The 25,101-nt window shown below is 42.6% G+C and overlaps 1 protein-coding gene across 1 annotated transcript in view; it reads left to right on the forward strand.

Annotated features, from left to right (window-relative positions):
* Positions 1-906: 906 nt before the first annotated feature.
* The window catches only part of htr4 (5-hydroxytryptamine receptor 4), a 34,824-nt gene continuing 10,629 nt past the window's right edge, over positions 907-25,101 (forward strand). The window contains exons 1-2 of the mRNA XM_062394543.1: positions 907-980; positions 20,595-20,708. Coding sequence (XP_062250527.1) covers positions 925-980; positions 20,595-20,708 — 170 coding nt within the window. The 5' untranslated portion in view covers positions 907-924. The remainder of the gene's footprint in view (positions 981-20,594; positions 20,709-25,101) is intronic.

Here is a 25,101-nt window from a genome sequence, read left to right on the forward strand (position 1 = left end):
GAGAAAAGTTTTAATATGTATGTTTATCAAACGTTCAAGTCTTCATGGCTCCAGAATAATTCATCTAGTAGTTTGTTTTCGTCCAGTAGATGAATGTGAAGCATGTGGAACATATGCAATCTGCTGAGAGTAATCCAGAGATTAACATGATGCAACATGAGTCAGTGTTTACACAATAGACTGTTTGTGTCTTCTGCGTGTGTGTGTGTGTGTGTGTGTGTGTGTGTGTGTGTGATACAGACAGAATATTGTGTAAGAAGATTAAGTGCATTTTATTCTTCATGTGACCTCATATCACTACAATGACTGGACCAGACTATTTGATGTGTTTGTGCCACATCTTAAGTTGTTCTCACTAAACAGGCGGATTTGATCCATTTGTCAGTCTGTCCATCCCTCCCTCCGTCTGTCCGTCCACCTGTCTGTCCATCTGTCAGTTAGTCCATCCATCCATTCATCCAGATGCAGGGCGTCTTATTCTTGCTTTCACTTAGAACTAGAATAATACAAATTGAAGACAGATCATAACAACTTCACTCGTTCATCTTCTTCCACAAGCTCCTCCAATGAAGCCTTTGTCGCTCTCTTTACGACCTCACAGCGGGTTCTGGGTTTTTGCTGGTTTTTGGTGTTTATATAATAACTAAACTTTAAACTCAACAAAACCCCAAAATATTTCCCCCCCAAAAATCAGTGCACACATTATTATCCCCTGGTCAAATAGCACCAGACTTCAAATGTCAGAGAAAAGTGCTGCATTTGCATATTTCTAATTGGTTTTAATGTGTTTATGTTAATGTGATCTGCTCGTCTGCTAATGCCATGAATTGTTTTAAATGTTTTAATTAAGAGTCGAGCCGATGACGATGTGAATGATTAATGTCGATCTCCGTGTCTGCAGGGACTCTCTGCACCTATGGTCACATGAATGTCAGCGCTGCAGGCCAGATGCCGGTGATGGAGGAACTAGTCAGTGAGAGGTAAGAATGAATCAACTCCTGCTGTTTGTAGAAGAATCACTGCTTCTACACCCAGAACTCTACTGGTTTCTTTCTTGATTAACCACCAGGGACACGCCTGCTCACTCACTTAATTCAATATTTACACCTCAAGTGGCAAAGTTTGATTTTGTTGTTCAGATTTCATCTAAACTCACAGGGTCCTTCAATTAGAAGCATCTATTGTTGTGTATAGACAAGAAAACATTTGTGTTATTGGAGACCGACAAATTACAAATACAAGGTCAAATGAAGATAGATGCTGTGTCTCAATCCAGATACGTCCAAAGTTACAATTTGAGACTTGTGGACGATATCGGAATCCGTTCTTCAGTCTTCTTGTCTTCATTACGCAAATACTACGGAACTGATTTCAGGAGGAAACTTGGTGAAAGGTTTGGGGACATGGCTGTGATGATGTTTTAGATATGGCAGCTTTTTATCATTCTAAATTCGTCATCGATTTCCCAGGGAACAATTGATGGATCTCAATGAGTTGTTATTTAGGGACCTGATGTCTATGAGTGTGTGGACTGCGGTGCTGCTTCATTGATCCTTTCTGGACGTGTGAGCTTTGCACACAGACGTTCTTTTCTCTTTCTGAGCAGACGGCTCTGACTCCTCGTTCGTCTGCATTGTGTAATGAACCCGCCTCAAAGATCTGAGTGTGCCTTGGCTCCTTCTTCAAGGCTGTTCTGATCTTCAGATATCGGGCTGAGCTGAGGAAACAATAGACAGTGTGGGATTCCCTCCTGCTCCGCGCGCTGCCTCTGTAGTCCTCTTGCACCTCGGGCTTGTTGGTTTGATTAAACCAGGGATCCTGAGGGAACTGTCGGGGGGGTCTTTATTCTGCTGCTCGGGAATGTAAAGAGTCATTTCATAGCTTCCTCCGCTCGGCTAATATTCTTCAGCCTGGAGGATTAGACAGATTTGAGCTTAAATCATCAGGTTGTGGAGGAACAGTGGGAATAATTTATTCTGGTTTCTTGCTCTGACTCAGACTTTTAAGAAAAGAGACAATAGAACCAAAGATGGAGACGGAAGAAGAGATTACAGACATGTTAAAGGCATGTTGTATGTTCCTGTTGATGTATATATATTTCTTTATTTAGACGTTTTTCCACTAAACACGGAAGCTCTCCTTTGAAACCTGCCTGTTTGGAACTGGCTGGTTGTGATGATGCAGAACGTTCACGATAAAGTTTGAATAGTTTTTGAATAAAGAGGTATATCAGGCAACTTCAGCAGATTCCAACTCCAACACATTCAGGTTGAAATAATGTTTTAATGATGATATGCTATATCATAAAATATTCAACCCACTTGTAACGATGCTGCCAGATATTTACAAATTCATGCATTTCTGTCATCGACCAAACGGACATGGTACGAGAACATACGGCGTGTCACCCCCCCCCCCCCCTCACATACATGACAGCAGCACGTATGTAGGGCAGCGTGTGGGCAGGTGGGACCTGATGTCCTGAATCTCTCTCACCGGTTGAAGCCGCTAGGTCTCATCTCACGGCCGCTGCAGTCTAACATTAACCAGATATGAAACCCATTCATAACATCCCAGTGTGAAAGTGGGTCACTCAGTGTAACAGCAGCGTCTCGTCAGCAAGCTGCTTTCACTGCACAGCGGGACCGCCCTCATATTAACATTGTTTTAGTTTTTTCATTTTAATATCACTTGGGCTGCAAGATGGAATTTCATATATTTTTATATTTTCCAGATCCAGATTATATATTTTCTACAAGGTGATATTCCCTAAATGTTCTTCTATGTTTATTGTAATCCGGCTTCACAAGTTTGTCTCATAAAACCTTTCTAGTAGATTTTCAAGCTTTCAGTGATTTTAAAATCTGTTTCTTTAGTTCAGAATAAGACATAATATTAAGTTGTTATACTTTATATAAAATATATCTACTGATTGATTCTGAGGCTTTAGTGAACTGACTTCCTAAAGCACGACCCACATCTTCACCAGCCTCTGACAGCGTTTGATTGATGCAGATGATTTTGCACCACTTCCTGTCTCCTCGTCGAGAGATGACAGATTCATCCTGTCACGTAGTTTTTTATGTAATCCTGTCGGGGGGGGGGGGGGATGTGCAGATGGTTCTGAGTCATTTCATCTTACGACCTTGTTTTTCTGCCACAAACATTTATCACCTTTGTTTGGCAGCTCCATCCCGGCATATGCAGATCAGAGAGCTGGAACAAAGATCCTCCTCTTCACACAGTTGTATTCACAATCTGTCCATCTGGTTATTCTGCACACATCGCCTGCTGGAGGTGTCATGTGTAAATATGTGTCATACTTTGTCTGCTGCTCCAGTTTTCACTCAATTAAATGCATCGTGCTGGTGGCGAGACATTTGCAGATCTGTGACTGAAGGCAGAGGACACGTCTGCTGCAAAACCTTAATGTACAATCGATCTTTCTTTAGTCCTTTAGTTTCATATTCATATTTCAAAAAACAGTTTCCATCCTGTATCTAAATCTGCATCTTTTCAGTGCAGTAAATTGTTTCATTGGTAGAGAATCTTGTGTGTGTTTTGCTTTGGTGTGTCTGTCCGGCAACTCTCAGGGTCTTTGGTTTGCTTCATTCATTCTTATTCTTATTTTTATTACGAAAATCCTTCTAATAAGTTTTGTAGTGTTTGCATAATTCTGCCAACAAACATGCAGACTACTGCAGATGCAATTTAAATGTAATCAGGACCGTGGCAGAGGTAATAACTGTTTCCTAAATGTAAAGTGTCAGCTCCTCCTCTAACTGGTGGGAAGGACAAAAATTAATAAGTAGATAAATAAAACTGAGATTGCAAACGTTTCCCCCCCCCCCTGAACTCACTGAGAGCATCATGTGACCCTGAACACGACCCTGAAAGTCTCTCGGCTGAAGCTGCCTGAACGTCTCTTGCAGTGTCACATGATGCCGTCTTCAACCAACACCTGAAAATCCACATGTCAAACACATCCTGCAACGCAATATCTCATCTCAGGCCTTTAATGGAGCCGTCTCCTGGAAGAGGCCGACGTGTTCCAGCCAGAAGTCGATAGTCCGACGCTCTCAGAGTCATCAGATGGCCGCGAGTTTCACTTTCCTCTCCTCGGCCTTCTCACTTTCCCCCTCCTCACCACCTCGGCTGACAGATCCTGTTTCCTGGATGAATCTTTTCTGGATGGTTGTTTTCACCGGGAGCGTTCGGCCTCACACGGTTTGATTCCAAACACGAGAAGGTCTCCTCTGCTGGATCCTGTTGTTACGCTAGTTGTCGGCTCATTCATTCAGTTTATTCCTTTTCGGATAACGGCTGTAAACCGGCTTCCAGGTCATGATCAGGATTCAAACTCTTACTAAAATGTAATTTAGATTGTTTTAGTTTTTAGATAGATGGATACTTTTGTGTTTATTAAAACATTTTCTGTGCATCAGATCCACGTAAAGTTTTTTTGGACCAATCAGGACCAAATGTGGGACTTGTTCAGAGGTGTTGGTCTGTTTCCTGCACCGATCTGTCACGGCACGTTGTGTGAGAGTATTTTTAAACAACACTTCTTGTGTGCATGCAGGGCGTGGCAGGGTTCACCTTCCAGCCGCCTGCGTCTCTCCTTCGCTCTCGGGGACGCATCCATCATCCGGCACCTCGAGCCACCTGAAGATCCTTTCTACACGGTCTGATTCTGTGTGACTCTGTTTCCTCTTCGCTCGGCGGCTGAGCGGCAGAGTGCAAAGTTGGCAGAGAACACACTCTCTTTCTTTCACACTCTGAATAATTCATTCAGCAGCCACTTATGTGATCTCAATAAAAAATCCTCCATTCATACAAAAAAGCATTTGCTGATGTATGAGGCTGAGGACACGCACGCACACACACAAACACATGCATAAACACACACACACAAACAAACACACACACACACACACACACACACACACACACATACACACAGTAAGACACTTGGAAAAGAAAGAAGGACGTCTTGGCTTCCATTCAGCTCCGACAGGATCGTATCTCTGAATCGAAACACGCTGACGATGCTGTCAAAAAAGAGGAGGAGGAGGAGGAGGAGGAGGAGGAGGAGGAGGAGGAGGAGGAGGAGTGTGTTTGTGTGTGTGTGCTTCTCTGACAAGGTGATTTCTCCACCCGTCACTGACCCCAACTTTCAGGCTGGTAGAGGTTCAACCTCCTGCTCTCGGATCTGTTTCATTCAGAAACATCCTCCATCATCCGGCTCATTCACTCGCCCTCTCTCCTCTCTCCTCTCTCACCGCGGGCGAGGCCGCCGCTGTGAACGAGGTCGTGCTATTTTTATTTACCGGGTTTTATTTGGTGAAGATTAATGAAACACAGAAGAGCACTGTACTTTTTAAAAGACTGATTAACAGTGAGCGCATTTAAATAAAGCTTTTAATTCATACGTGCCCGACTGGAGGCGCCAGGGGATCGAACAACTGACCTTCTGGTTAGTGGACGACCCGCTGCTGCTTTTACCTTCATGTTATAATGTGCAAAGTCAAACAAATTCCTATATCGAGGTCACAGCATGTCATTTTTTTTTTGTATTAGTCAATTATATAGAACTATTAATCTGTTTTATGTCCTTGTTAATTTAGCTTGTATTTAGAAACAACTGTGAATAGCCTGATTGATTACCTGTAGAACACACCAGCACTAATGGAGGATGCTGCTGGTCTGGGACCTGGTCCCTGATGAGCAGGTTGTTCTGGAGCAAGGCAGGTAAAGGTTTTAAACCCCTGCACCGGCTCTTTTTCACCGAAGTCACGTGGGACAGGACGACTTTGCCGCTGGTAGCGTTACTGACGTCTCTGTGGTCCGATCTGCACCGGGGGTTTGATGCTGCTGGTTTTCTGCTTCGGCCTCGAAATATCTGTGTGACGACATGTGGGCAATTATCAAAAACACGGTGCAGCAGACCTGTGCTGTTTTAATCAGTTTTGCTGGCTGCACATTCAAACTTTTATTCGGAGGTTGCAGAATATTAAACTGAAGGTGCATTAGATGATTTCACACCCCTGCAGAAACCAGCCTTTAAACAACAGCTGCCTGTTTAAAATGTCAAATCCCTTCTTTTGATGCAGAGCAAAAGCTCTCAGCCTAAGTTGTGTCGGCATTTCTTTGGCAGCGTCTCCGCAGAAACAAAAATGCTATGTTTCAAAATGAAGTGCAGAACAATTAACTAATTTGTGCTGACAAGTGGCTCCGAGCTAAAGTCTGTCCAGTGTTTTCCCACAGAGTCGTTTTCCTTTGATACACACATCTGAAGAGCTGCTGCAGAGTGTTTGTGATCCTATTGACACACACACACACACACACACAGACACACACACACACACACACACACAGACACACACACACACAGTAGCCATTGGGAGTGGGTCTTAACGAAGTGAAGGAGGAAGTGGAATCGCTGCTGTTTACTTTTGGTCTCTGAGTTGTGGTTTTGTGGTGATTAAACTTTCAGCAGCTTGAAGAGTGGAGAGGAACCGGAGCGAGGACTCACTGCTGCTAAATATGTAAAGTTATATTAATCTGTGCTGCAGAGAGGTCTGTAAAATGATCATTTAAAGATGAAATATAGAACATTTTAGAAAGTCGTGAAAAACCCATAAACACAAATGACTCTGTGAGAGGAATATTAACGATGGCCCTTGAATACATTCAACCTATGAGGAAGCTGAAAAGCAGGGGGGGTATTTGTAAAAAAACATTTATACAAAATAAAAAGTAGTAATAAGATGCATTCCTTGATTTCTTGCTCGTTGTGCTTTAGTTCTTTATTTGCAGATATTTTGTCATTATCAACTAAATCTTCATAATATATCTTATAGTTTATAATTCAGATGTAGAAGTCGACAGTTTGATGGAACTCAGCTCTGATTCGTGCATGAGTCAAAACAACGAGAGCTTTTATCTGAAATGTGTTTTTCCTGCAGCATCAAGTCAGATTTATGTTTATTGACTTTTTGAAAAAGGCATTGTGTTTCCTCCTGTTCAGGAAAAATGAAACGTGTTCTTTCATACTGTACATGAACTGAAATGAAACTGAAGTCAGGCGCCATCGTTTATTTAAAACCACGTCCTCTCATCACATGACATGGACGTATCATGTTCGACCAGCTGACTTCAGGCGGCGTCAGACTCGAACATTCACTGCTTTTTATGATTTCTTCATCTTCCTTTAAGACCTCATAAGAAAACTAGATTCACAGATGTGTTTGGACAGATGTGTTGTGGAAATAGGAAACAGTTTCATGTCATCAGTCACCAAACTGTCAAACGTCCTCATCTCACCCAGCTGGAGGAATCACAGGTGTAAGCAAAAAGTATTATCACGGCTGAGTGTCCCAGTTCACCTTGTCACTGGGCGAGCACTCACACCATCAGGCCACTGGAACTGGAACATGCACCACAGCCAGGATTCATCCAAACCAGTGATTCCTCTGCTGTGACTGATTATATCTGCACAAGGTGACACAGGGTCAGCAGCTGTCGATGGGGATCTGAGGAGGAGGAGGAGGAGGAGGAGGGAACCCACAATGTCACAGTGAAAGTGACTTTAAAGTTTGTTTGCACCACTTTATGTTCCTGAAGCTGAATAAAGTCACGTTATCAAAGTTCTGTGACTAAGGTTGATATATCTGATTCCAGATCAATGTTTAAAGATCCACGTTGGGACCAGAGGTCTGAAAGTGGACGAGCAGTATTCTTTGTTTGTGTCACATCTCGTTGCTCTTTGCCTCAAGTCGCTCTGCAGCCGGACGTGTCAGGTTTTCAAAGTGAAAAATATGAAAGTCAAATTTCATCTGTTCTATGGAGGAAGGAGCCGGCGGCTGATTGACCCTAAATGAAGGGAGTTTTTTTCTGATCTCTTAAACATTGGCTGCAGGGCGGCACATGGAGTCGACTGGCTGTCCCTCAGCTGGGGAACCGTCTCTGAAGCGTCTGCTGAAGTGTCCTTGAGCAAGACGCTGAGCTCCTGCTGTCTTGAGGTGTTTCTGAACTGAGCAGTCACCTCACAACAGTTGGGTTAATTAATTGATGCACAGGGATTATGTTTGGATTATTTTCTGCATCAGTAGAATCAGTGGTGACTTTTCAGTCCTCTGAGTTTTTAAATATATTATTATTATTAGAAGTTGTGTCAGAAACTTTTCCTGAACCCTGAAGTTTTACTGTAAATGTAAGAATCTGAAAGAAGAATGAAACGTTTCCATCTCTTTGACCTTATGCTCCCAGGTCGTGTGTGTTGGATCCTTTAGCTTGGTGGAAGCTGAAGAGCAGATCTCATACAGTGATGCTGATGTTAAACAACCTTTCTTACAAGGTGCAGTCATTGTCTGAAGCCTCTGACATTATCACTCATCATTTCGGGGGGTGGTGGTGTGTGTGTGTGTGTGTGGGGGGGGGGGGTTGTGTGTGTGTGTGTGTTTGTGAACTCATTCAGAATCCGTTGATCCCAGGTGTCCAGCTGTTCACCGACCTGCCGGACGACTTTGAGGCAAAGTAATTAAAACCGCGGTTTGATTTCACTGCAGATGGAAAATGTTTCATGTTGACACGTGCTTGTGGGGGGGGGGGGGGTGTGGGGAGGTGTGTGCACGTGTGTGTGTTTATGTGAATGTTAATGTGTCCCATTAACACAGTAAATTTCACACTTGAGCGAAGCCAGCGGGGAAGGAGGAGCAGCTGCACTGAATGAGTCACAAACCGTTCAGTGTTTGGACAAAGTTAACGATAACTATAAATCTGAATTCACGCTGGAGACGTGCAGAGGAAGAACATTTCTCATCTGAGGAATCCAAAACAGAAGTGCTCGCCCACTTAGATCTTAGTGCTTGAATTCAATCGAAGGATCAACTTTGTCTGGTGCTCGTTAGCGTTAAAGGGTCATTTTATCCTATTTAGAGTGTCTGGATAATGTTACTTCTATGTGATATTTGCCTCCTAAAGTGTCGGCCATCAAATCAAATCACTGGATTTATTTAATGACCTTCAACTCCATCACAACTTGACCTTGTCCCGTTCGGTTTGACCTTGAAAACGTAATATCTTACACCAAGTTCAGACAACACAACTTGCTGTTATAGATTTGCTTTGCCACAGGAAGAGAATGTTTTATCAGCTCCCACGATTGGAAGTGATGAGGTGAAGTTTTGCTACGTGTGTGTTTTGCTTCTTTGTCAGATTTGTTGATTCATATTATATTCAGGTCTTAAAAACAGATTCTAACCTCCACCCAGGTTCTGCAGCCTATTACAAAAAAAGCCGACCTTGAAAACCTGCCTGACTCTGCACAGCCAACAGAGATAAACGATTACAAAGTGAACAACCGCAGATTTGCAGCATTATATTTTGCAGGTTTGTCTTTTTGCAGAGTTTCCCAGTGAGAGGAGTTCACACTTCAGCTGCGCGGCTCAGCAGCAGAGCCTGCGTCCGCCCTGCAGGGGGCGCCGCGGCTTGATGACTCTGGTAAATCTCTACTGCTGCACGCTGAGAGCAGATGTGTTTTTAAAAACGTACCGTGTAGCTCCGCAAAAAATCCCCTTCTCCTCCTCATCCGTCAACTTCCCCGACGCTGTGTGGTCGTAACACAACGCGTGAGACTGGGAGGCTTCAACATGCGCACTAACATTATTACTACTACACAAAAGTTTGTCAAGGTCGATGCAAGACACGTGGGATTAGTACATTTCAGATTCTGGGGTCAGTGTCTGGTAACGAATGAATGGGAAAAACAGACCATACAGGAAAAATATAAAATGAATGATCAGGTTTGTCGTTCGAGGTCAAAAGGGCAACGAGAGCCAATAAGTGCAGAAGGCACAGTGTTGACCTTTGTTTGACCTTGACTCTTCCATCACAAAGGGAAGCTTTGGCCTGTGAGCTCACAGAGGGACGGATTCATGCCTGAAGGTTGAACCGAGGTGGAATGTGACAGACGTCATCTCATCTTTTCTCCATCACTTCTCCATTTGTTGTTGTTTCTCTTCACCGTCAGACTGTGGTTCTGTCCCGTGTCCGTCCCTCCGTGGGGGGGGGGGGGTATTTATTATTGACCTTTTCCTTGTCTCTGACTCTTTGTCGTACGCTCAGTGAATCCAGTTCAAGGCCCTTTAGCTATATATGCACTCAATATCACTCTCATGCCAGGTCTTAGAGGTTTAGTGGTCATCCGCCTTCAGGCTGGAGACGCACACAGGAACCTCCCAATGTCCCAGAGTACACCGAGTCCAGGAGGAGAGAGATCAGCATCAATTACTCCACTTTCTGCTGATGTCCTTTTATATTCTTACTCTATCTGAAGTTTTAAAAAGCTTCATGTAAAACACAACCTAACCAGTTGAGCAAACATTGTATAAAATCTAAATTATTTTCTAGATGTATGATCAAAACAATTTAATCCTGTAATTGTGTATAGCAGAAATTTTTAGTAAAATCAGATGATGGGACAGTCGTCTCCCTCTACGACTCATAAGGAGCGCTTCAGGAAATACCAGACGTTGGCCCATGGTTACAATAGTATAGATAGAATTAAGCTAATCTTCATTTGGGCATATTGAGGCACAAAAACAATCTGGTGACAGCAAACAGCCGTCATCCATGTGAAAGTGGTATTTTTTGTTGAGCCATAAATAAGGCCTAACGCTCCACAGGCTGTAGTCCCCTGACGTCCTACTTTGCACCTGTCATACTGACTACGGCCACTAGAGGCCACTGAACAGTCAATCGAAACAATGGAGGATTATTTTTCACAAGAGTAATAAAAGGGGAGTGGACCCTCATTCAAAACATATTTGTAACTATTATTATTTTCAGCATTCACTCAGTAAAAGGTTCAAATTCTCCACGCGATTGTGAATGTTCAAAACTTTGTGTGAAAAACAAACTTCTTCTTCTTGGTGTGTGTGTTTGCTGTGAGAAGCTTGAGATCTTCAGGAGATGGAAGTGTTGTTTCATTCAAACCAAATCAAACCCAGTCAGGTTATCAATATGCAAATGAGACGTTGTTTCCTCCAAACAAGGCTCTGGACCTGTGATTGGTCGAAGGTTCTGGATTCTGCTCGTTTAATTTACTGTCACTTCGTGTGGGGATAAATCTCAGCTTGATTTAAAACATGTCAAATTGAAATTATATGCAGGTCCTTCCCAGAGAGACAAACAATTTATTCCTATCTTTTAGTATTTTGACTGTGTGAGTTATATTAGAAAACAATGAATGCCCTTTTCTCTCGCTGCAGCACACAGACATTAGTGAGTTCCAGCTCTGACGTCAGGCTTTGTGTTCAGGGACGTGTCCACGTTGAAACTGTTTCTCCAGATTCCCTCTAACACAGTGTTGTCTAAATTATGATCCTGTGGTGCATTAAGATTGTGAGATGTGCTGCCAGGCGGTCGCTGAAAACCCCTTTAGACTTTATAATCACTGAATCATTTATATTTTTCAGTCCCCTCTGTCAGAGTTGGCACTTCTGAAGCATGTCATTGTCTAAGGGGGTTTGAGGGTGGAGGTGGGTGGAGGTGGGATGAGGAGGTGAAAACCATTTCCACGTTTCCCCTGTTGCATCACAGGGAAGCTTCCACCAGGATGAGGCCAAGAAAAGATCGATGATTGAAGCAGCAGCAGAGAAACGGATGGAAACTAACTGAATGAAATTGTTTTCATATTGAGTGGCATGTTGCATTCTTCCATGTCAGGATGTGTGTGTGTGTGTTTGTGTGTGTGTGTGCGTGTGTGCGTGTGTGTGTGTGTGAATCCTTCCTTGTTCGCCTCGAGGGAAACTGTTCTGGAGACAATTACATTCAAATGACTCGCTGCCCTTCCTCTTTTTGAACAGTAGCACCGCCTCTCGTTGTTCCGTCTCTAATTTGAGTTTGAATCACAGGAGAAATTAGTCAGTGATTGTGGGGGAAATATTATTTCTGAATTCAGAACTGTGACTCACCGGTGCTTGTTGTCGCCCGCTCTGCATCTCAGGAGACGGAGGTTTTGACGTGAGAGGAGAAAATCTGCATCTGCATGTAGAGAATCCACAGAATCTCCTCCTCTGATAACACAACCTGTAACTGGAGGGAAGAAGGTTTACTCAGCTCAGATCAAAGAGAAAACGAACACATACCATTTAAATTAATATTTCACTTATTAACAACATTGTTTTTTACGCGTGTAGAGAAACACAGTTGCATTAATTGTGTGCAGAGTATTAATCTTAAACCTCAGACCCAGTTTGTTTTGATTCAGATGAATGAACTTGTGTCTGGGGATATTATCAAACCTATTTATTTTATAGTAATATCAAAAATTCCCATGAGGTACTTAGACAGTAGACTCTGGGCTGCAGCAGCGATGGAGCAGGCACTGTACCAGTAAACCTTGCATTACAAATGGCTGCCTTCATATTATACAATTCCCCCCATGTTCATGCACGAGTACACATGCTCGCTCACACTCACATTGCCACCATGCATAGTGTGACCTGACCATTGAGAACATTTTGGATTCAGTGTCTTCCACAAGGACAACGAGGAACGAGGACGTCTGAACGTCCCCGGGCTCCTCAGGTGCAAAAGGTCAAACAAGGAGAATCATTCACCAACATGTGAAACCACAGCACAGAAACTTTTCTCAATGAGCTCGAGGCTTCTCTCCTATCTGGGTCATTTTTAAACTTCACTGCACCAGATCTGGAAAAGAAGCTCACATGTGTTCGAATCCCCTGCTGCACCAAACTCTATATCCTGAGGATAACACACACACACACACACACACACACACACACTCACACGACTCTGAGGTCCTCTACCCGCCCTGCCTCCACCATCGGTCTCACATCATTAACCGTCCGGTTCAGGGTCGTCACATCACGTTCAGCTCTCGTCTCCGGGGTCCAGACGAGTTTCTGACCCGAAATGAATCTCATCTATTCTTAGTCCATCAGTACTTTACACTTCAGAAGGATTGATGTAGTTAAACCACTGAGGGATGATATTTACCTTCGTCAAGGAGGCTCTCACCCCCGTCCGCCTCTTTGTTTGTGGATGACACAGAAAAGACCAAACTGATTTCCATGAAACTCTGTGAAACAGATGAGTCAAGAGCCGAGAAAGAATTCATTACATTTTGAAGTGTATTTGGACAAAGTGTATTTTAACAATAATTAATTTTTATCATTTCCTCACTTTGCAAGAAGCAATTTGGTGTTTATCCAAATACAAATCACGATCTAGCAGATTTTAATGTGGTTTCTTAATTGTGCAGAGATTTATTCAGTGACAAATAGAGCTGCTAATGTGTAACTACCACTGATGTGTAGCTGAGATGATGTGGACTAGTAGAGAAAACAATAGTTTCTCAATATGTTTGCTAGTTTTAGAACTTTGACAGATTTAGTGGAGACTTTATTCTGGCCTTGGCAGAAGAACAACAACTTGTCTTTTCTCAATTCATTACATTTACTCCAGGCGAGCATGAGTCAAAACATTCGATTGATTCAGAACCTAAATGGATTCTCTCCAAGCTGCTTTTATGACTTGTCCTTCTTCAGAACCTGAATTATTATTCCAGGACATGTTACCCGTGGCTCATCGGTATGAGTTCCAGAGGAGAGTTGATGTTTTCAGCTCCTGTCAATCATCTGTCATTAAGAATGACCTGAAACGTAACTTGGAGGTCGGAGATCTGACAGCTTGACCCAGACGCTTCCTCCTCCACAGCCTCGTGAGAGAGGGGCTGACGGGCGTCTGCTCTGCAGTCAGAAGCAGCTGATTGAACATTCACGTTTGTTAACCAACAATCCTGCAGCACGACATCAGTAAACTGCTCAGGTGCAATGAACTCTGGGAAATGTTTGCATGAGTTTATATTAAACATAAGAAGAAGAACACAGCAGGAGATTCCCCGATCAGACGTCTTGTCTTCTTCGTGTCTGGCTCCTCTTTTTCATCCTGAGATATTTGTTATTCTTTTTGTTCTTTTCAGATTTGTGAGAATCGTCATCAATGCACCTGATTACAGATAATTCCAGGAGCTTATCCAGAGCTCAGTGCAGGTGCATGAAGCACTTTTTCCTGGCACTTGCTTCACCTGACTTTTGAATTCATAAATGAATCTACTCAGACACTTTTTTCACGTGCAGCCGTTTCTAAATTAACATGAAAGATTTGAGTCTTTCATAAAAATCTGTCTGGGTTTTAAAAATGATGTTCAAATTGAGGCGTTATTATTTTACTGACAGATTAAATCAGTGTTTTAGTTCCGGAGGTAGAGATTTAAAGTCAGAGCGATGGAGGCGCTGTCATTATTTCAGAAGGAACGATGAGAAAAGGGCAAAATATACTAAATAGTGAATGGGTTTTGATTGATGTTTAAATGAATCTCTGCTTGTTTGTGTGAGTCTGGATAGATTCATGTGGAAGTGGGAGAATGATTGTAACTGAGCTCTGCTGATTATCCTGATTGCTGCTCGTCTTGTGCAGGTGGTGTTTTCTTCTTTTTAAAGAGATCTCTGTAATTTATCAAATTTTGTCTGTTTCATGTTTAATCTCCTTTTGTTTATCATCATCGTTCCCTTAACCTGCAGAATTCAGTCCAATCACAGCTTCAGGTTTACAGCAACAGCCTCAACTCTGTTTTGCTTGATGCATTTGAGCATTTTTGTAGATTAAAGTCTGAATATTTAACTATGGGAAGTTGCGTTGCTTTCAACTTTCAAGTTTTAGTTTCATTCCTTTGCTGCAATGAACTTATATTTATTTTGGGTTCTGTCCAAATTGAATTTAGTAGAAGCAGCCATATGTTATAACATTTGTACCTTTTGTGGAAAGTTTTTATGTGCAAAAGTTGTTTATGATTTAGTTAGACATTATTCTAGAAGTTATTTATCCTGTTTCGGTTCATATCTCTTGAGGTTTGATAGTTTTCACGTCTCCTTCTCTAATTGTACAACTTTTTAGTTTTGCCTCATCACAGCAACATGTCTGATAAGTTCATTGTTCTCATCTCAAATAGAAATTATGCATGAAAAGATTGTTTTGCTCAGACAAATCGAATGGTAACAAAGCCAGTTCTTTTCTTTTTACACTGCTGTCACTTCCAGTGTCCATCACACTACGAGCCATGGAGGCAGCAACCAGTTCCAGTTGCTGCAACCGTCCGTCACAAACACTTAAAACTCCTCCTGAGGTCTTTGACTGCCAACACTTTGAAAACCAGATTGGGTTTCATACCTTCTTGCTTCTCTTCTGCAGGTAACCCTCCATTTGGGAGGTGAGGTAAAGATAACAGAGTCTAATTGGAACTAAACTCCGGTTTGACCCGTGAGCTCGGTGCAGAAACAGAAAACCTGCCGTCCGGAGGCCAGGAGCAGCCGTGGCCGTTTGCTTAAAGAGCGCTTGTCACAGCAAAGAAAATAATCTGCTTGGCCTGAAAAAACACGGCTCACTTAAACAAGCAAGTCCCAGAGCAACAGTTTAGAGGCGGACTCCGTCAGCGAGACCAAAACAACCTGTCAAACCCTGAGTGACAGGGACACAGGTGTGTGGGTTTGGATCTGAACTGTAACAGGGTTATGAAGTGATGTTTGATTTATTGATCCTGGAGTCTGGGAGGTATTCTTGGTTTCAGGTTTATTTAAAAAGATTACGAGCAGGTGTTGTGTTGAATGGTGGTTTGTGGAAGTTTATTTTTCTGTCCGGTTCAGGAGGAAAATTAAATGCAGAGGTTTCACTTGGATGCAGATGTGATAAAACGTTTATTGAATTGTCAGAAACCACTATGTGACACGAGGGAGATCAAATCTTAGAGTTGAAATCTGCAAACGGTGAAGAGAGAACGAGCTGGGAGTCGGAGGAAGCTCATTTTTCTTCATGTTCCCACTGAAAACATTTAATCAACAGCGCCGCCTTTTATAAAGCACTGATTTATTGTCCTTTGTCAACATTCCACCAGCTGAATGGACTGTCTGGCTCCCTAATTTAGTTTTACTACCAGGCTTTCAAGAATAATTGCTCCCTCTTGGTCCCAGTGGGATGAACCTGTCGTGACCCAGTCCTCCTCTGCGACACATTTCCCCCAGTTAAAGACGCTGATATGATACCAGTTTGGACGGTGCCCTCCCCTCTTTCACCAGTCTGCATAATTGCAGGCTTGTCTTTGCCCGTCGAGAGGGAACGCCAGCGTCAGGATAGCTGTTGTTGGCAATTAAGGATTCCAAGCGAGGCGTTCAGTCCCAGCATCAATGTTTTTATCTATTTTTATCAGACACAATGTGAGGTTGGATGGGTCTCCCTGTTAATAAGAGGTTTACGAGGGAGGATTGGACAAGAGGGGGTGTGGGGGTGAGATCTGGTCATTCAGGGAGTTCATGACCTTCAGAAATGTGGTTTAAACAACTGATCTGTAGACGTTCACCTATAATATCCTTTATCTGTCTTCATGACGAGTCTGAATCCACATCATCAGCCTCTCAGGCTTAAGTCAGGTTTCTATTTTCCTTTAAAATATAAAAATAGACACAGATTAGTCTAAAGTAACTTTCTCTGAGTGTTTTACGTCTTATACTCTAAAATTAGATCAGTTTTATTAGTTTTCTTTAAACAGGGTTGACCCATAAAAACAGGATTGACTCCTTTCCCATTAACAGTAGAAGCGTTCGATCTCTTCTCCTCCGCTGATTTATGTTGAAAGTCTGAATCTCTCTTTGCCGTCTCCCAGTGTCTCTCGATCTTTAACCTGTTGCCCTTAAGTTATTTGCATCGTAACATTGTGCAGAGGAGGTGCAGCATCAGGGTCTGGACTCCCAAAACGAAGAAGAAGAAGAGGAAATGAATGCATTCAACCGGATGGAACTCCAGGAACGTCCCTCAGAGCAAAATAAAACAGAATCCAGATCCTCAAGCTTCAGTGGGGCTCAAACAACGACTCACTTTTACACTGCGCCTCTGGTGCAAACTGTTCCGGCCTCCACATCACACTGTCACTGTAGATTCACTGTCAATTTTCCAAACACCATTAATAGCCCAGCAGCAAAGAAGTAAAAGAGGATTCTCACTCTAGGACAGCGTACCCCTTCACATGAAGGGTAAAGGATGAAATGGGGTTGGGCCTGAAGCCAGTTCTGGGTCGAGGTGAACCTAAAACACTTCTTCTCAAACTCGGGGACAAAAGTTTAAAATTTTTACAGCTTCAAACTTTGCAGAAGACTCTGCTGTGTGTTTGCAGAGGCCTCCGAAGAGACGGCTTCTGTGCAATCGACCGAGTGTCGCACATTTGACTCCTCGCACAGGGAGACGCTGCATCAACTCTGCCCGGAGCTCTGAGGCCTGTGACTGCAAGTCATCACAGCTCTTTAGATCCAATCAGTGCTACTTTCAACAGCCACCCGCAGAGGGTAATCTGAGGTGATTGGGATCTGTATTTTCACTTTCACATATATTGTTAGAAGACTGAGCCTCATCATCCTCTGCGTCACGGTCGATTCAGGTAAAAGGTCGGAGTGAAGCCAAGAATATATGAAAAACATTGTGTCTGCATGGGAGACAAAAACAGAACCCAGTCGTCCAGTGACGGATCGCAGCATTAAACCTTCTCAGCTGGTGAAGGTATTTTCCCAGTCGCCCCTCATCCAACCCTGAGTGGCCTAATTGAGGCGGCTGCTCGCTGATTGCCGACCAGAGGTTCAGCTTAGCCGCAGGTCAAAGTTCACGTGTATCAGGTCTCAGCAGAGTTCGAGGTTTCTCTGTCTCTCTGAGTTATTTCCTTTAACTATGTCTTCCAGATGTGCACAGATATATAAAGATATAAGAGCAAGTGATACTGTGCAGAAAGAGTTCAGCTTACACCTGGAAAATCTATGTGAAAAACACATGAGGCAAAAACATGAGGAATGAAAAATAGAAAATTTAGAAAAATTACCACAAATGCCTCACATTACATGTTGGTGTATTTTGCAGAATAATCCAAAAGCTCTGTTATCCTGTTGCACACGTTGTGTATTTGGAATGTTGTTGATACAAAGACAAATTAAACCTTTCCAGGGTGAATCGTGGGAGTTTTAATCTCTAAAGTTAAATATAGGCACAGTGCAGATACAACATTCATCTAAAAAATAAATAAAATGTCAGTTTTATCAAAAGATAGTTACTGAGCTTGATTACAGTTTTATTACTCAAATGAAAGAAGTCAATAAATGGCCTGGAGCTGCTGCTGTACTGAAAAGAAAAGACTCAACATTTTACCTTTGAATATAAATCATGGAAGCCCAGTGATGTGTCGCAGTACAGACATGTCTGTAGACATCCATGTTAAAATAAAGTGCCTCGTCTCTGCAGATTTAACCTGCTGATGTCAAGTTTCAGGAGATTTTACTGCAGAATATCCGAGGAAATTAAAGTCAAAGTTAACACATTTATCATTTTCACACTCATACCTTCATATTTAACCATTTCAACAGCATTTCAATGACACCATTTCAAAATGTAGGTAATAAATACGTTCAAAGAAAAGGAAGATGTGTGGCTGTGGGATCTCAGGGTCAAGTGAGAGAACTCAATAATGCAGGTGAGCATCAGAAGATTCTTCTCTGAGACTCTCAGGTAACAATTCAGCTGTGGAACAAGAGCTCGGAGCCTCGTGAATCTTACATGAACAAAGTCGACTGTTCCTCAGGAATTAGGAGGCAGATGGCGGCAGCTTGAGAATCCGAGGTTGACGGGCGAGTAATGATCGGTAATTGTGCGTTTTGAAAGCTTAGAGAGAGAAAGTCTCCAGGGGCTGATTCATTGTCGAATCCAGAATGAGGCTCTGGCTCTCGTTGTTCGCTGCAGCTGTGTTAAATAACTGAAACATGCATATTAATGCCTCATTCAGGGGAAAGGTCAGACTGCGCAGTCGACAAATTCCAGATGAAAGAGGCTCCCCTCCATCTTGTGTTTTTGAAATTATGTTTCTGTCGAGAAGCTGTCAGCGTTCCCATTTGATCTGATTAGGGTGTTGGCACAGATGATCAAAGAACAAGCCTCATTTGCACACTATCACTCCTCCTTTGAACCTGGGGATGGTGAGAGGAGAATCATTTGGCAGACGAGGGACGAGACGTGACTCCTGACTCCTGCAGGAGCCGGGATTAGCACAGCTCTGATCATGTGGACTGAACACAAGGAAACTGGAATAAATTGCTTGTTTTAAGAAGGAGGAGGTGATGGTGCGTCTCTCTCTCGCGTCTCCTTCCTCCCTGTGAAGCCTTCGAGTGTGAGTGACCTTGAACCTCAGGAGAAGGACTGAGCTGCTCTGCCAATGTCAAACAAGTCTGAGATTAAACAAGTCTTTTTCACAGGGTTCACTCCCGGGACTTTGATTCACGTTCCTCCAGCTTCGAGACGCTGAACTCACGCCAAGGTTAAATGTATCAGGGGGGTTGAAAATGCAAGTTTGCAGTTTACTACCATGAAATATATTATCCTTCCTTCCCAGCGCATTAGGATCCTGAGTAGGCACCTTACATTCAGCCCTTTTAAATCACAGCAGCACGAGAGAGGAGACTTTCTTCTTTCTGCTCTTTTCTTCACATCGGACAAAGAGTCCTCGGAAAATAATCTGCTCTGTGGAAACGTGAAATGTGATGCTGAATAATAAGGAGGTTGAGGATTAGTAACGTTAAGATTTATTCATTTACATTTTCAGACTTCACAGACCACTGCAGAAGGTTCTGTAAAAACCTCCTGATGGAAATTATTCCAGATTCCTTTACAGACAATCATCTTCTTATTTCCGGCGTGATGGCAGTTGGCAAGAAACAAAAGCTCTCCCGACATTAGTCCACACTAAACCTGGATTTCAGAAAGAATCTCAAATGTTTTAAAACCTTTTGTTTTCAGAACTTCAGAAGAGAAACATTTATATTAATATATTCAGATTTGACATTTTAAATTGCTGTAGTTAGACTGAAAACTTTTGTCTTTGAGAAGTCAGTGGAATATCGTTCTTACTTAGATAAACATCTTCCTACGCAAAGTCTTATGTCGCAGCTTCTGCGTCTTCCTCTCTCTTCAGCCTCTATCGGGTTCATCTTGCTGATTTTAAATTGAGTTTTTCCTGCTTGGCTGAGTTCTCTGATGAAGCAGCGCTTTCCTTGGATATGAAGGTGATAAATAATATTCCACTGGCACCTGAAGGTTTGCAAATGTTCAGAAAACTGTCTGACATGTAATTTATAGCAGATCTGTGGTTTGATAATGAGATGAAATATCAGATTTCAGACGTGACACTTTGAGGATCAACAGAAGCTCACGTGTTCAAACTCACTTTTCCTCGGGCGGAGTTCTCCCTCGTTAAAAGTTTTACTGCCAATGACTCCACCGATCCCTTAATGTGGAAAAGTGTGTTCAAGCAATCAGCAGGGAATGGATTAATTTTCGCTGACAAAGTGAGAAAGAGAGATTATAATTTAATGTGATAAACTCGTCTCAGTGCAGCAGATCTACCTCTTCTCTTTCTTAACCGCTCGTAAAACTCTGTAACTGAACTCTGATCTGATCTGATGTGCTCATGTGGCTCTTCTCCACAGCGACAGCATGCTGAAGCAGCTGGCTCTGATCTGCTTCCTGTCTCTGGTCATGGTGATGAGCATCCTGGGAAACCTGCTGGTCATGGTGGCCGTCTGCAAGGACAGACAACTCAGGTGAGACCGAGCCGTCTTTCCTTTCAGCTTTGAATGTTTCCCTCTGTCTCGTTCACTTCAAATGTCCCTGAAGGTTACCTGACTTTATTCATTGTTGGATAATAAGACTGATAAAAACTGATATTAAGTTTTTTCAAACCTCAGAGTCTGAAGCAAGACAAGGAATTTTGTCTGACATACAAACATCCTGTCCTCATGACCCAAGTGGACTCAAATGCAGCAAATTGTCCCTCAAACATTATATTGTCGAAGGTGAAGACTTCTTCTTCTTCTTGTTCTTGTTGTTCTTCTTCTTCTTCTTCTTCTTATTCTTATTCTTATTCTTATTCTTATTCTTCTTCTTCTTCTTCTGTAAAAGGCTGTCTCTACTTCCTGTGATTGGTCCAAACTATCCAACTAAGTGTTTTCACTCTGCAAACCAACAGAACCATGGTTCATATTGATCCAGATCCAGAACTCCTCTTCTGGTCCGACTTAAAGTGTCAGAGAAGAAGAGCGAGAGAGTCGGAGTTAAGAAACACACAAACTTCTTCTAAACGTAGATTCTCACGTCACCGAACACACAACCACATTTGAGAATGATGCTGAAAAGGAAAAAATCTCATAAAACTTATATCATCTTAAGAAAGGAAAGGTCCATTATCCTTGATCTGAGAGATTCATGAGCAACGCAGAGCCCGTGGGTCATCCTGAGGACGGCTGCTCATGTGGGAGTCACTGTGACAGCAATGATTCATTCTTCTCCTCCTCCACCTCCTGCCCTTTTCCTTCTCTTCTTCCTCTCTCTCTCTGTCTTTGTGTCTTTTCTGTCTCTTGACACCTGAGAGAAAGTTAGGTAGGAAGGTGTGTGTTTACGTGAGAATTACAGTTACGGAAGTGAGACTTCATTGTGTCTATTTTTGTGCGAGCAGAGTGTGTGTGCATGCATGTGTGTGTTTAAAGAGACTGATGAGTGACAAAGTCAAGGCTGTGAAATCTCACCTCCCTCAGGAGAAAACAATGACACGCCATCTTTGTTCCTCCCTTCATCATTGTCTGAATGTCCGCTGGGAAAACACACACACACACACACACGCACACAAACACACACACATGGATGTCCATTGTCTTTATTTTCCGGATGCATAAATCCACAATTCAAATGCCAAAGACACACAAACTGTCATCCAGAAAGTGAGACAGACACTCACCTGCTCAGTGGCCGTGTCCCTCAGGGTGATAATGTGGAACACTGAGCACGTCATCATCAACCACTGAAACCATCCAGTGGAGACAAACTGTTTACTTCAACACCGACTCGAGGGGATGTGGAGGCTGATATTGAAGTATTAGTGATTGATTGGCAGAGGTTCATATGAAGGTGATGTTTCTTCATGCATGATTATACGTCTGAGTGACAAGCTGAGACCATGGGGTCATCTGCTGGGAAAGACGTTTATAGTTAATTGCAAAAGAAGTGGACCGAGTACCAGACCTTGGGGAACCCCTGTTGAGAAGGATGTTTTCATTCAAGAGGGAAGCTGCACGAGCTGAAAACGTTTGACAGGAGTCAAAACTTTATCGTAAAGCTAAACGATAAGTAAGGAGAGTAATACTTCTGAAGATGTTCACAAAATGAAAGTAGAGTACAGAGAGAAGCTTTGTCTGTTTCCGTATCGAACGTTGAGCAGAAAAGACTCAGACACACATTGAGTTGGATTAGTGTGTGTGTTGCTCGTTAACTGCAGCTGTGTACCTGTTAATGTTATTGATTTGCTGTGGTCTGTGGAACTCAAACTTTACACACACACACACACACACACACTCACACACACACACACACACACAAAGTGGTCCTTGGGGAGTTGACGACAGCAGAAGCTGATTCAGAAGGTGCTAAACCACTCATCGACTACCACCACACAAACACCACCACTGATACCAACCTTGCTTCCCTCAATGTGACATGCTGTGTGAACATGAACACACACTCACACACACAGACACACGCACACACACAGACACACACACACGCTACCACACAGTCTGTGCTGTTTATACTGGACGCTGCAGCTCTATAAGCAGAACCACTGATATAAATCGATGGTGCCACGGCAGCAACTGGTGAAGCTACAGACACACTTTCCTTCATGCGATAGAAACGTGTGTGTGTGTGTGTGTGTGTATGTGTGTGTGTCTCTGTGTGTCTGTGTTTGTTCACCGACCTCACACAGCAACAAAATCCTTTTTAATAAAGCAAATGTATTCACAGCACTTTAAGCCAAACATACTATGTCATTCTAACTTAACACGACACTGTTGCTTCTGGCAACTTTCTCTGTGTGTGTGTGTAGAATAATGTGTAAACTATGTGTTTTGTTGAGAACATACCTATGTGTGTGTGTTCAGTGTGATTCTCGTGTGCCCCTCATGACAGCTGGTGGTTCCATTCTGTTTTGAAGGGGCTGTTTGGGTTAGTGACAGGCCGATGGAAAACGCTCTTGGCCGCCCCCTCTCTCTCTCTCTGAGGTTATTTATAGCTGCAAGCGTGGAGAACGGTCCGGCTGACCGCCCGGCTCGCTCACCGGCGACCAGGTCGGCTGGTGTGTTTGTGTGGGGGGGGGTTCTTCTTCGTCTGTCAACGCAAATGAGTGAAACCACTTCTCTCCCTGATGCAGCACTGACCTGTCAGTGCTTCGTTTTTAATTTGACGTCCTGACTGATGAAGTCACTGCTCAGCTGACTCACTGCACTAATATCACACTCACTCACTCTCACTAACACAAACCACTTCCCAGAAATCACATCCATCTACACAACTGATTTAATTCTCTTACAAATGTAATTAAGAACTGGATTATTATTTTCAATAATAAATAACACTGTTAACTTGATGAGGATTATTATTTACGTGTTTATCAAGATGCACATTTGTTGTTCATGAACTTATCAGTAAAGTTTTCTCAAAAAATCCTATGAAATGTATTTGAATTATAGACAACAGCTTCTTTAAATTGTATATTTGCAGATTTCAGAACGTGAAGCCCAAACATCTGGATCGCCCTCTTGTGGCTGGCGGCAGTGTAGCTCATCAACTTTGAAAAAGTAAAAGTAGACTTAAAAGAATTTGACTTGCATGTATTTGGTTAAACGTGTTTATCGGTAAGACTTTCGATACCACAGCACAACTACACAATCTCTCCCTTTCAACTAAATGTTACACACTAGACCTTTAAATTACACACCTTCATAAATTTAGTTCCCTAAATGTTCCTTATTTAAAGAAAAACATCTGAATTCATGAAATATTCCCGGGGAAATCTGTGAAATCCATCCAGCTTTTTTTGTGTAAACTTCTTTTAACTCAATCCAACCAAGAAACAAACTAACAGAGCGACGGGGGTGAAAACATAACCTCCTTTTTGGAGTGATAAATGATGAGACTTCGTGAAATAACATAAATAATGTGATGCAATTAGCCTCAGACAGTCTGCAACACATAAAGAATACAAAGGAAATGTAATAACTGCAGGTTTTTTATTTGACGTATGGACCGAGCAACTTTCCTGCTGCAAGAAACTGTGCAGGAGATGAAAGAGCAAATTGAATCCATTGTGACCCTCGTCTGTTCCGTCCAGATAAAGACGATCACCTTCTGTCACAGAGACTCTGGACTCGAGTCTCTTTCACACTCTGATGTTTTACCTGTTTGCAGAATGAAAAGCTTGATCTCTCTCTCTCTCTGTGCTTTCACCTCCGCTCAGGTTCGTGAGGAGTCGAGCGTTTGATGACTTTTAATTCACTTCTCTAAATTTCTCCCTGTCTTTTGCCTCCAGTGAAAGACGGAGGTTTTTCTTCTTTATTCCATTTTCCATTTCATCCTTGTTTTTGCTCTTCTCGACAAATCAATTGTTCTCTGCATTATGGAACCATTATTTGATTTCAAATGGATTTTCCTTCTTGAACTTTTTCCCCCTCTGCCTCTGTTTGTCTGGGATGATTGAACTTCAACGCTCTGACTTTCCCCTTTAGGTTGTTTTTTAAGTCCTAGCCAGTTTGGCAGAGATGCCTCCAGAAGTGTAGGGACCTGGAAAAGCTTTTCACAAGATCTATGAACCCGACTTCAAGGATTTACTCTCATTCAGTCAGAGCAGTTCTCGTGAGGTACAACAGATGTTGGGCGGTCAGGTCTGAGGTGCAGTTCTCTTCCCTGTTAGAACCGGAGGTGTTTGACGTTCAAGTTCTTCTTCACCAAACTGGATTAAAATCCTCAAAGCTTGAGGCCATAATGAAGGAATTAACTGCTTTAGAATTCGCCCTCTTACTTATCAATTGAATAAATGGTTTGCGATAGAGAAAAGCTGCATTATATAAAAGCCCTTTAAAGGAATAATCTTTTTGTCCAAATGTTATT

This window comes from Platichthys flesus, chromosome 8 (genome assembly GCF_949316205.1).
Source record: "Platichthys flesus chromosome 8, fPlaFle2.1, whole genome shotgun sequence".
Classification (NCBI taxonomy): Eukaryota; Metazoa; Chordata; class Actinopteri; order Pleuronectiformes; family Pleuronectidae; genus Platichthys; species Platichthys flesus.